General features: G+C 43.9%; 1 protein-coding gene across 2 annotated transcripts in view; it reads right to left on the bottom strand.

Moving 5' to 3' along the window:
- Positions 1-2,331: 2,331 nt before the first annotated feature.
- adamts18 (ADAM metallopeptidase with thrombospondin type 1 motif, 18) overlaps positions 2,332-13,701 on the bottom strand; it is a 186,730-nt gene continuing 175,360 nt past the window's right edge. For both annotated transcript variants that reach the window (XM_069902070.1, XM_069902071.1), the window contains 3 exons: positions 11,778-12,002; positions 9,793-9,937; positions 2,332-7,336 (listed from right to left, as the gene is read on the bottom strand). In XM_069902070.1, the coding sequence (XP_069758171.1) occupies positions 7,224-7,336; positions 9,793-9,937; positions 11,778-12,002 (483 nt within the window). In that variant the 3' untranslated portion in view covers positions 2,332-7,223. The remainder of the gene's footprint in view (positions 7,337-9,792; positions 9,938-11,777; positions 12,003-13,701) is intronic.

Raw genomic sequence — 13,701 nt, forward strand, 5'->3', positions numbered from 1 at the left:
CAGGCCTGAGTCCTTCGCTGGGAATGTGGAATTCTATTCCCGACAAAGGTCTTCGGCCCAGAATCTTGATTGCCCTTTACTTCCCATGGATGCTGTGTGACCTGTTGAGTTTTCTCCAGCCTTTCTGTATATTTCACTCCACTCCAATGTCTGCAGATGTTCTTGTTCAACAACCTCGTTTACCAGTAGTTTAGTTTTGCTGGTTGAAGGACGCTGGGAGTGCACCACGGCTCTAATTTGAAGAATACCGTGGGATCAAATTCAATACACCTGAATTGAAATGAAGGGAATAGTTCATTGTCATATGTAGAGATAAAGTGAAAAACTTAGTTTTGTGTGCTATCGAGGCAGTTTGCAAAAAGTTGCCACACACAATTTTGGGTCCACAGATAGGCGCTGGCTTGATTTGCGGTGCTCCTGAAGAAAGGCTCAGGCCTGAACCATCAATGGCCTTTGGCCTTTTAATTTAGATACAGCACTGTAACTGCCCCTTCCATTTCACAAGCCTATGCAACACAAATATAGACCTGTGACTAATCCAGTGTCTTTGGAACACGGGACGAAACCGGAGCACCAGGAGGAAGCCCTTGAAGACATGGGGAGAACGTACAAACTCTTTAGTGACCGTGGCAGATTCAAATCCACACCAGGTGACACAATTAATTGTGACAATGGCAGCATTTAACTTTAACTTAATACCAACTTTCTGATGGGAATCTGACACAAGTGTGGCTCCAAATATTGCCCAGTTCAAGCTCAGTTTATTATCATCTGACTGTAGATTTATAACTTGGTGAAACAGTGCTCTCTGGAATACAGGCCGTGTGTGTATATATATATGTGTGTGTGTGTGTGTGTGTGTGTGTGTGTGTGTGTGTGTGTGTGTGTGTGTGTACGTACACACACACAGCGTGGACCTCTTCGTCTGTCCTAAAAGTTAGAATGCAGAAGCATGTCCACCAGTACAAGAGTCACGGAAAATACTCAACACAATAATCACATTCACACAAAAAGACAATTTCAAATCAATGTATATAATCTAAATATCTTGGAATGATTTACTGTAAGGAGTTCTCCCCTCTGTGTGGCCTGGTTTCCTCCCACGTTCCAAAGATGTATGGGATTAGTAGATGGGTTGGTCACATGAATGTATTTGGATGGTGAGGGCTCGTGAGCCAGAAGGATATGTTACCGTGCTGCATCTCTCAAAATCTAAAATGTGCCCTAGAGAGTTGGGTAGAGGTTGTAATGTATATAGCACATAGTCCCATTGTGCCAAAGCAACATAGAATATGAACTTACATTACAGTTATGAGACTCCAACCCAAAATTTTAGATTCAAGAGAACCAGTAATAACTGACCCTCTGGCTGAGGGGGAGACCCCAGTATAGGAGAGGGACTGCTCCACTGCTGGAACTACCCTTTTGGATCAGACATTGAACCAAGGCCTGGTCAGGTAGTTGTTATAGATGCCCAGGCACTGCTTTGAAAAAGAGCCATGGGAGAGACCTGAAAATTAATTAAGATTGTTCAAGCAGTTGTTCGATAATGTGGCTTGTGGGAGTTTGCTGTGCATAATCAATTATGGCAGCTTCTTCATAAAAAAAAGCTGGATTTGAGGATTTTGGATAATGAGGCCTTCATTGGTGCCTGGGGTTGAGAGAAAATAGAAAGATTAATCCTCCTCAGCTCCCTCCTGAATGTGATGGTGATTATTTCACTATTGTAACATCATTTTTTTTGCACACACTGGAAGTATTTATATTGTAGCGGTCCACAAACCGAGCCACTCACATAATGGACGGCGAATGCAAGGGCCCCGCAGGGATCAATGGCCATTGTCCCACGTGACCTCCCGCACGGCGGGAACACTGGCCAGTCAGAGGCCGGCACTCCAGTGATGTCACTCCTGAGCCGGCAGAGCAATAAATCAGTCTTCAACCTCGACTCGATAGTGTGTGTGTGTCATTCTTACTCCACACTTGGCTTAGAGCGCATGCTACAATATATTTCTTTGGTCTTGTGCAATGATTTATGCTTATTATTAGCGTATTTTACATGCCTGTGTATCTTCTGCAAAGAAGAATTTCAGAGCATTTTTACATTGTACTTATGACAATAAACCTTCTCTTCCCAATTGACTACTCTTCTTAATTCAAGCTCACTTTTTTCACCCTTCCGTCTAACTTGTCCACACCAACCAATCTGTCTTCCCCAAATCCCACGTTGTCAAGGGCAGGGCAGAGGATTAAATGTAAATGATGTAAAATGACTTCCGGATCACACAGCTTTCCACGACTCCAAGACAGTCCCTTGAATATCAGAACAAGTTAATGTGTCAATGAATTTTATTACAAAAGAGATTTACAAAAATTAAATAATACTTACAGTATTAATGCACATATGAAAAGCAAACTACAACCTCTCTCAATAACATTGCATCATTGTGTTCCTCTTTTGCTTGTACACAGGGAAATCCACTACATGAATTTATTAATAAATTAAAAATGTACAAAAGTAATAATAATCAAATATTTTGTTTGAAAAGGCCTCCTAGCATGACAATATATGACAGACATCAGCTCCAGGAGATGACAGGCAAGAGTTAAACGGAGAGTTTCCTTCCCCCCAACATTATCACTTGCCCAGTTGATTTAAAATAGCCATCCCTACCCTCTCCCAATTTCTAAACTGTTTCCTATGGATTTTAAATGCTAATTTAACTTAAAAGCTATGTTGTAGGCTACACTGATGCATAGCAGAACTAAGATCCTCTTAATTCACACTGTAGTTCCTTGGAGTGCTGTGGATCTTTCCCTCACTACTTCATATTTTAAGGGGGCTGTTCAGCCCATTGCAGGGATGGCCGCTCCTCCAGCATTCCTATTATCCCATGGGCAAGTTATTCTCTCTCACATCCACCCTGATTCTCTGCAAATCACACACAGTAACTGACCTGCACACAGACGTGACCCACTGAAACGCACTGTCCAATACTTCTTGGGATGAGAGAGCTGGGAATCGGGGGGGTGGGGGGGGGGGGTGAAGAAAGTAGTGTGGCTCTGCACAATGATGGACAACCAGAGGTTCAATAGGCTGGACCCAACAGTCATTACCAATCTGTTTCCAATAACCTATTGTTGGAGTTTTAGCAACTAACTTGGTTATGTCATGTAGCTGAGGGGGGGTGGGGGGGGGAAAGTAGAGAGTCTTCCTTTCTCCCGAGAAGATTAGTAGGTGAAGTTAAGTTTAGACTGGTGTGACCATAATAGACCTAGAGATGGCTCCAATTGGATGTAATGGGCCACAGAAATGTAAGAAACAAGATTGCGTTAGATCTTGGAATTACAAAGAAATCAAGAAGAATTGGTTTAAAAAAGGTGGATCTGAAGCCAAGATTAGAGCAGCAATATCTTTACTGAATGGCAGAGTATACAGGTACTCTCTAACTTGCGATCTATGTAACTTGTATCCATCCACACACAAGACCAAATTAAAAATATATATATATTAAGAAAAAAATATAAAATTTATGCAGTTTATGTTGTATTTGACAAACTATACAGGGATGCTGGGCATGTAAGAGCCACAATATGCCGGTGTCCCGGGACCTTAGGCTGGATGCAGCCATCTTGTTTCCTGTGTGCACGAGAGTTAAGGGGCAAATTCAATAATGTTAGGGTGCTTAACTCTCATGCATGAGCCAACAGAACTCCAATATGCGAACCCACCACACAAGCACCAACCAAAGACTCGTGCATGGGCACAGGAATCAAGATGGCTGCACCCAGCCTATTGAACCCCGGGACACTAATTAACACACATTTTGGCTCTTACATGCCCTGTACCCCTGCTATAGTTGGTCAAATACGACATTTGTGTTAAGACTTCGGTACTCCACACGCGCGGGCAGAATTCCCACTTTCCATTTTGAGATGTGACCGATCCTTCAGTCCCAATTACAGTCGTAAGTTGGGGAGTACCTGTATTGTAAGACAGTTGCTGAAAAATACAGAATATAATTTAGAAAGAACATCTTTGGCTACACAATACAGATGGAACTGAGTCCTGTAGAGAGCGGTTGAAGGAAATAATTAAAAAAAACCTACACAGGTATATGTAGGAAAGGAACAGAAGAAGTTGAGACAAAATAGTGGAGCACAGTATAAGACCCTTCAGCCCACAATGTTGTGCAGATCTATAAAACTCTTCCACAATCACTCTTCCTTCCCTCACAGTCCATACCCTCCTATTTTTCTTACATCCATGTCCCTATTATACCAACCTCTACCACCCCCCCACCCCTTCCCCCAGCAGAGCATTCCAGCATATTTAAATAAATGCATACAGGATATCCCCTTTCACAATCTTCTGGAGTACTTCGCAATTTGGTGTCAAAATCTGCCCTTGTCAGAAATAACTGACCTAGCCGCTGTGGGTGACTTTTTTCAACACTTTGTCTAAGACAGACAGACGGGGTAAAATAGGCTGATAGCCAATCACGTGGCAAAGAAGCCAAAAAAAAATCAATCTGCTCACCAGCAGGTAGAGCAGTATCAGAGGGAAATGAAGAACGGTCGACGTTTCAGATTGGACCCCTTTGTCAGTCTTGCTGAATGGTTCTGAGCAGAAGATCAGCAAGGTTCTGATTTGAAACGTTGACCATTCTTCTCCTTCTCCTCCCACTGAAACTGCTCGATCCATGAGTCCTCCAGCAGATTCCTGGCTTCAGATTCAAGCATTTGCAGACTTTAATTTTTCCAGGTTATAAAGGATCTATTTACTTTCTGAGAAGGAAAATGCCACGATGAAGAACAGAGGATGCTAATTGTTATTGGGGGTGGGGTGGGGTTGGGGACGGATCAGCTGGAGGGATTGGGTTTTTACGGTGCCTGCAAAACAAGTGCTCAGGCAAGAGTTGACAATCCTACAGAGGACACTGTGAAGGAGAATGAGGCAAAATGGTGTTAGATGGGTGTTTTGCTGAATAAATTACCATATGTGTGTTTGAAGTTATCACCATGGAGGGGAAAAAATGGTGCAGCCCGATTAAAATCTTGAAAGAACGTCCAGTGAACAGACAGGTGGAATCGTGCCATCCTGCGGAAATCCAAGGGAAGCAAGTTCAACGTGTGCCTAAGTCTTTGCCCAGTTTGACTCCAACTAATCATTGCCAAACCCGTGACCAGGGCAATTCCCGACTCTTGTACTGGTGGACATGCTTCTGCATTCTAACTTTTAGGACAGACGAAGAGGTCCACAGCTGTGGCAGTGTGGTTAGTTGTGGCAGTGTGGATAGCTGGGGCAGTGTGGTTAGCTGGGGCAGTGTGGTTAGCTGGGGCAGTGTGGTTAGCTGGGGCAGTGTGGTTAGCTGGGGCAGTGTGCTTAGCTGGGGCAGTGTGGTTAGCTGGGGCAGTGTGGATAGCTGGGGCAGTGTGGATAGCTGGGGCAGTGTGGATAGCTGGGGCAGTGTGGTTAGCTGGGGCAGTGTGGTTAGCTGGGGCAGTGTGGTTAGCTGGGGCAGTGTGCTTAGCTGGGGCAGTGTGGTTAGCTGGGGCAGTGTGGTTAGCTGGGGCAGTGTGGTTAGCTGGGGCAGTGTGGTTAGCTGGGGCAGTGTGGTTAGCGTGGCAGTGTGGTTAGCGTGAGAGTGTGGTTAGCTGAGGCAGTGTGGTTAGCTGAGGCAGTGTGGTTAGCTGTGGCAGTGTGGTTAGCTGTGGCAGTGTGGTTAGCTGTGGCAGTGTGGTTAGCTGTGGCAGTGTGGTTAGCTGTGGCAGTGTGGTTAGTTGTGGCAGTGTGGTTAGCTGTGGCAGTTAGTGCAATGGTGCAGTGCTAGCGATCAGAGTTCAAATTCTGCTCTGTCTGTAAGAAAACATGTCTGCGTGGGTTTCTTCTGGGTGCTCCAGTTTCCTCCCACCCTCCAAAATGTATCGGGTTAGAGGCCAATTGGGCGGCATGCGCTTGTGGGCCGAAAGGGTCTGTTACATGCTGTAGATCTAAACAAAAATTGTCTCAAAGAACATTGCGTCCATCTCCCATTCACACCTGACACTGGTTCTTTTTATTTTGAGTTGAGGAGGGAGGAAGGTTGGGGTAACTGAAGGTGAAGGTGAGTGAAAGGTTCACCTGATGAAAGGTTGGAGTCTCCACTGCCTGGGTTTTTCCTGAAATGATGGTGGTCAGGTCTGAAATAATCCCATTCAGAGATCCATCACAGACACAATGCGTCGAATAGCTCCTTCTGCAATGTATATTTACCTACCTAATGATGCTGTATTTGCCCATCTCATTCTCCAGCTATGACGGGAACAATCCTTGAATTAGCAAACATTGGGGTAGTAGTTTGATTTCCTCTCTTCTCCCCACCCCTGAATCACTGGTTCCTTCTGACAACTATTTCCTTTAAAATACAATCCTTTCCCTCATCAGCTTTATATTAAAAAATGCACACAGAGAACATTTGGTGGATGAAGCTTTAGATTATTGCTACATTAATGCTGAGGACTGCAATGTAGATTGTGACAACCAGACTAAATGTCTGGTTGGAAAGTAGCACCACAAAGTTTTAATGCTGCTTTTAACATTGTATTGAAGACAATCATTCTCCTTCCATTCATAAGTGCATTGGCCTTGCTCTCTCATAAAAGCAATTGCAGTCCACAGGCTCATTTTACATATAATATTGCATGTATTACACACACACACACACACACACACACACACACACACACACACCCACTCAAGCATGCATGCACACACGTGCAAAACAATCAATTGCATACCACGCAAACTGTTAATACTTCTTACAAAAAATGCACATTATATATATATATATATATATTTATATTTATATACCTAGGTAACCATCTAAAACTCCACACTGATTAGGATTAAGTTTATCCAGCAGGATAAAATTCCATCCATAGAGCTGACAAATACTTCAAAGTTTGTGTAGCACCAACTGATCAACTGGTCTTTGAAGTCCTGCTGAATGCCAATGGTCCATCAATCTTGGCACAGAGTGAAAAAAGACCAATTGACCCTCATCCAAATCAGCCCATAAACCAGCCTGATAAAGGAATGCAAGGGGCACTGAGTTAGGAGTCCGTCCTTTTGTTTAGATGTGGTCAATCCTTCCTGACGGCAGCCAATAAATAATCGTGTGGGGAAAGGGGGTTGTGAGAGAAAGTTGAGGTGAGCATAGCGGCGAAGACACTGATTGCTGTCAGTTGGTTTTGCTGCAGGATTTGCAGCACTGCTTGCCATAGATCTCGTGGCCGCAGAGACCGTGCTGTGGGACCAGGTGGCACCAAGTAAAGTAGTTGATGCAGTTGAGCTCTATAATGGGAGAAGAAGATATAAATTAAGACAGAATAAAGCCCTGAATATAACAGAAATCATGTGCACATTTGATAAATTCTCATATTTGATACTTTCCCAATCCACCTGCAAATCATTCCAAGTAAAATACGTCAACCAGTATCTTCAACCTAGTTAATTAAAGAGTCATGCAGCAACGGAAACAGGCCCTTTGCTCTGACTTGACTGGGCCGACCAAAATGTCCCAGCAATATTTGTTCCAGCTGATTGCATTTGGTCCATATCCCTCTAAACCCATTCAATCCACTTATCTCATTTCAAAATGCATCCTCCAAACTTATCCTATCCATGTATCCATTTAAGTTTTCAACCAGTATTCCTCTCTCTGAATTGTTACCGTGAATTGTGGTTGTGTAATTAAATTAGATTATCAGCTGCCTGGATTGGCGATCCAGAGAGATTCCATATCCCACGACAGAATTGCTTTAATTCAATAATGAACTCCAAACTTACACTTCCCTCCCATCTGTATTGGAACTGGCCATTTCTCTGTGTCAGCTTTTGTTTCTCCTTTTTATAATCCGACCTCCTGGGCATATCCCACAAACTTACCATGAGCTACACGTTACACATACAATGAAGCTTGATCTGATTTTAACTGCCATTTGGTATCACCCTATCAAAGGTATTTCCTTTGTTTTACCCATTCCTCCCCAATCTTTTCTGCTCCAAAAGCTACCCTGCTGTCTCTCTCTTGTCCAGTTCTGATAAAGAGTCCCAGACTTGAAGTTTATCGGTCCATGGATGCTGCCTGACCTGTTGAGAGTTTCCAGCATTTTTGGTTTCTATTTCAGATTTCCAGCATGTGCAGGAAGAATTATCCTGTTGTCGAGGAAGCCCAGAAGAAGGGATCGCAGTCTAAGGGATAAGCCATTTAGGACCGAGGTGAGTAGAAATGCTTTCACTTTGAGTGGAACTTCCTATCACAGAAAATTGATGAAGCCAGTTCATTCAATATAGTGAAAACAGAGTTGGATGCAACTCCATGATCCATGATCACCCCAGGCAGTTCATTCTAGACCTTAAGCACTCTCTGCAACAAAAGAGCACAGGTTTAAGGAGAGGGGAAAGATTTAAGAGGGGACTGAGGGCGGAATATTTTCACTCAGGTGGTCCACATCTGGAAAGAACTACCAGAGGAGATCAGAATCAGAATTTATTGACATGAACAAGTCAAGAAATTCATTGTTTTGTGGCAGCGTCATAGAGCAAACATTAAAATAAATCACCTTACCAAATAAATAAACTTTGTGCAAGTAAAAGGAAAAGACAAAGCAAGTCAGAATCTGTGGTTCATTGATCATTCAGAAATCTGATGGCAAAGGGGAAAATGCTGCTCTTGTGCCATTGAGTGCTCGTCTTTAGGCTCCTGTACCTTTTACCCCGATGACAGCAGAGTGAAAAGGGCATGGAATGGGTGATGGGGGTCTTTGAGGATAGAGGCTGCTTTCTTAAGACATAGCTTCATGTAGATGTCCTCAATGGAGTGAAGACTGGTGCCGAGATATCGCAGGCTGAATTAACAACCATCTGCAGCTTTTTTTTCTTGTTGTGAGTGTTTTCCCCTTCATACCAGACAGTGATGCAACCAGCCAGAAGGCTCTCCACGGTACACCTGCAGAAGTTTCCGAGAGTCTTCAGTGACACACCGAGTCTTCTGAAACTCCTTACAAAGTATAGCCATTGGCAAGCCTTCTTCATGATTGCATCAGCATGGAGGCTCCAGGACAGATCCTCAGAGATATTGACAACCAGGAATTTGAAGTTCTACTCCCTCCCCACTGCTGACCCCTCAATAAGGTCTGGGTCATGTCCTGATTTCGTGTCAAATCCACCACTCAACAAACTGCTCTATCTCCCTCCTGTACTCTTTCTCATTGTTGTCTGTGATTCTGCCGACGACTGCGGTGTCATCTGAAAATTTGATAGCATTTGAATTGTGCCTAGTCACCTGCCACACAGTCATGTGTGTAGGGTGAGTAGAGTAGTGGGCTAAGAATGCATCCTTTAGGTGCACCTGTGTTGATCGTTATTGAAGAGGAGACGTTGTCTCCAATTCATAGTGATGGTGGTCTTCTGATGAAGAAGTCAAGGATCCAGTCACAGAGGGAGGGTTTAGTGCTTGTTGACTATCACTGAGTGAATTATGGTGTTGATGGCTGAACTGTTGTCTATGAAGAGCAGCTGTATATATGAGTTGTTGAGATGCAGATACAATTATGCCATTCAAAAGACCTTTAGGCAGATACATGGATGGGAAGGGTTCAGAGGGACATGGACAAATGGGATGAGTCCACAATACCAACTGGGTTGGCATGGATGAGATGGGTTAAAGGGCCTGTTTTATCCCATCTGACTCCATAATAATCCTGGCTCCTGCATTCAAAGCACAGCAAGGCAGATAAGGGCTTTACCTTTCCTGGGTGATGGGCAGAAGACTGTGTTACAAGCTCTCGACACTGCTGGCTTCTGGTGGGCGAGGCAGCCCGTTGAGGGGCGTCTGTGTCGTAGGCAGTGCATGGAACGGATCTGGACTCCTCCCCCACACGTTACTGTACACTGCACAAGAAAGAAGGAGCTGGATGTTTGCACTTAAAAGACTGTCGACAATCCTTGGTCATTTCAAAGTGCTTTAGAGCCATTGAAATACATTTCTGGAAAGCAGTTATTCTTTTAACCCAGGAAAGTAATGCAGCAGTATGATGTGCTCATCATGCCACAACAAAGAAAATAGAACAGTACAGGCCCTTCAGCCCACAATGTTGTGCTGACTTATATAAACCTACTGCACATCAAACCCTTCTCTTTCTCACAGCCCATCATCCCCCATTTTTCTTACATCTATGTGCCTATCTAAGAGTCTTTTATTACAGAACATAGAAATCTACAGCATAGTACCAGCCCTTCGGCCCAGTGTTGTGCCAACCCAATAACATTCTCTAACAGCTGGCTAGAATTTCCCAATGCATAACCATCCATTTTGCTTAGTTCCACATACCTAACCAATAATTTCTTAAAAGATCTGATTGTACCTGCCTCCACCACTCTTGCTAGCATTGCATTCCATGTATGCATCACTTTATCTTAAAAAAGGTACCTATTACAACAATTCATCCCTTCCCTTGGTAGCCATTTTAGCCCTTGGGAAAAGCCTCTGGCCAACCACACAATCAATTGCCTCTCGTCATCTTATATGCCCATTGTACCAGCCTCCACCACTGGCCCTGGCAGTGTATTTCAGGCACCCATCACTCTCTTTATAAAAAAGTACCTCCCTCTGACATCTCATCTAAACTTTCCTTCACTCACCTTAAATGGATGTCCATTGTTATTGGCCATTGCCACCCTGGGAAAAAGGTATGTCAATGTGTTGTTGTTTTGGACTGTTTTGAAGCTTTGTTTGGGGAAAAGGTATCTAGAAGGAAGCCATTCATCCCATCAAGTCTTTCAGCTCTGTCCTACAGAATTAACTCTTCCTTAATCATTATATACACCAAGCCAGCACACTTAAAAGTTTGGTACATGGTCCTGTATGAAAGCAATCATTCCTAGAATGTAATCCTTCCCCCGAAAAATGTTAATGGATGGAGCGTGTGGGAGTTTGTCACTGTTGGACCTCTTCCCAATGATAACTAATGTGACCATTTTCCATCTAAATCCGGTGGAGTGGGGAGGAGGAACAGAGCAGAGATTGTAGTATGACAGCTGGTGACAATTAAAAAAATTAAAAACTCCATGTCAGAAGATAATGAAGGTAACAGAGAAAAGTGTAAATGTTATACCCAGGGTGTTGAAATAATTTCTGAGGCTCCACATTTTGTGTCCTGAAATCCCAGTGCACACATTGAGGCATTGTAGGTCTTCACAGCTGATATATGTGGCCAGATGTCTTTCCCTCTGGGTAAGCTTAGAGGATTCCTGGGCCAATTCGGAAACAGAAGGCACTGCAGCATAAAACGTATGTAGGGTGGATGCTGGGATCGGGAACCACCAGAAAGTGCTTGGGAAATGGCGGAGAGTAGAAGAAGGGGCAATGGTAAAGGCAGGCAGATGATATCTGTTGGTAGACTGGAAAAAGGAAGCTGGCATTGTGTTTTGAGCTGGGAGAGTGAATCCCCAGGGGGCTCAAAAACTGCCAACAATGACCATGTCATCCAAATCCCTGCAATGATCCATAAGGAGCACTGCACAATGAGCGCGACCAATATATATCCCTGATGTAGAAATTGGCTCAGGGTGACCAACAACAGGAAGCAATTAGTCAAATTTCTTTATGGTGCACAGTGACTCAGAAAGGATCAGTACTCCAAACGAAAACAGCATTGAGCCACATGGCATTGTAAAAGTCTAATTATGCGACATTAATGGAATGTTCCATTCCCCAGCCTCAGCCTCCTACCTGTTGCCATGGTGATGCATACCACGCTGGTACAGCATTGTTAAGAATTTGATTCATGGAGGGGTTGGTGCAGGCGCCCAGGTTACAAGCTCGCTCGAGGTCAACTTTAGCTTTGGGCAGGTGTCGACACCTCCTCTGAGGGAATGAGATGTACTTCCCAGAAAGGCTTTTCTCACTGCACTTCAGCTCACGCTTTTGTAGGCCCGGACCACAGGACACTGAGCACTGCACAAGGCAAAAGGAAGCAACTTTTCAACCAAGAGAAGTCATCGTAAAGTTAGAGCCTAGAAACAGCCAATGAGATTCACATTCATGCCCATTTATTCCCCATTGAGGTGGAAGTAAACCATTTTGAGGAAATGACCAACACAATCAGAGCTAGTGGGTTCTCTTTGCTTTTCTCTCCTCTTGGTAGGGTTGCTGGACTCATGATGTCTTTTTGTGTGTCACTTTGGGCAAACGAGTAAATACATTACAAGGCAATGATAGCAAAAAAACTGAACTGGCAAGAAAGATAAATCTCTCCATCTAATAGAATATAGAACACAGAACCTTACAGGCCCTTCAGCCCAAGATGTTGTGCTGACCTATATACTGCTATCAAAAAATACTAAACACTTCCCACCTCGTAAACCTCGACGTTTCTTTATCCATGTGCCTGTCTAAGAGTCCCTTAAATGTCTCTAATGTTTCAATGTCCACCACCAACACTGGCAAGGCATTCCAGGCTCTAACAACTCTCTGTATAAAAAGCTTGCCCCTGATGTCTCCCCTTACTTTTCATCCCTTTACTTTATACATAGGTTTGCTACTCCCATATCTATGCCTCTCATAATCTTGTCGACTTTCATTAAAGTCACCTCCGTGGTAAATCAGTTATGTACAATTGTCTGGTCGGGCACACCTATTGGCTGATTGTACCTGTGCGCCCCCCCCCCCCCCAACCCCACAGGCTCTTGTATAAAGGTGGCTGTCCCACAGCCCCCTCCTCAGTTCAGGACAGTCAAATATTATGGATGTGCTGTTGTTCTTAAGTGAATAAAAACCTATTGGTCTCTCAACAACAGTCTTTCGAGAGTGATGACTGGTGCATCAACCTCTCATCTTTCTTCACCTCAAAGAGAAAAGCCATAGCTCTGCTAACCAACCCTGCCTCATAAGACTTATTTTCCAAACCACCCTGTTAAATCTCCTCTGCATCCTCTCCATAACTTCCATAATGAGGTGACCAGAATTAAACATAATACTCTATCTGTGAACTCACCAGAGATTTGTATAGATTTGCAACATGACCTCTTGAATCTTGAACTCAGTCCCCTGACTAAAGAAGCCCAGTATCCCATGGGCCTTCTCCACTATCCTATCAACCTATGGTTAATCTTTGTCAATTGAATTTGATTTCAGAGCAAAGAGAATATTCAATTTAATATACAATATAATGATTATCTAAGCAGAATCCAAGCACTGACATCCTTTGTCTTGGCTTTTTGCCCTGCAAGACTCACCTTCCTCTCTTTTTTCCTCTTGCCTCTCTCACCTGCCAATCCACTGCATCATCCTTCACAACCCCCCCCCCCCCCCTTCCTGGTTCACCATTCCCCTTCTGGTCCCTGTTCAACCACTGCTACCCTGTTCTCGCGGCCCACATTATATTGCCTATCTTGCCTCTACACCCTCGGCCTTGAAAGCTTCCAGCCTGAAATGTTAGAACTATAGAACACTGCAGCACAGAACAGTCCTTTTGGCCCATTTATTCTGTGCCAAACAATTACTTAACCTGCACTCAGATTATAGCCCTCCATACTCCACCCCTCCAGGTATCTATCCATTTATTTTCTTAAATGTCAAAATTAAGCCTTCATTCATTTTTCCCCCCCACTGATGATGCTTGACCTGCTGAGTTCTTCCAGCAGATTTTTTGCTA

The sequence above is a fragment of the Narcine bancroftii genome, chromosome 10 (assembly GCF_036971445.1).
Source record: "Narcine bancroftii isolate sNarBan1 chromosome 10, sNarBan1.hap1, whole genome shotgun sequence".
In the NCBI taxonomy this organism is placed as follows: Eukaryota; Metazoa; Chordata; class Chondrichthyes; order Torpediniformes; family Narcinidae; genus Narcine; species Narcine bancroftii.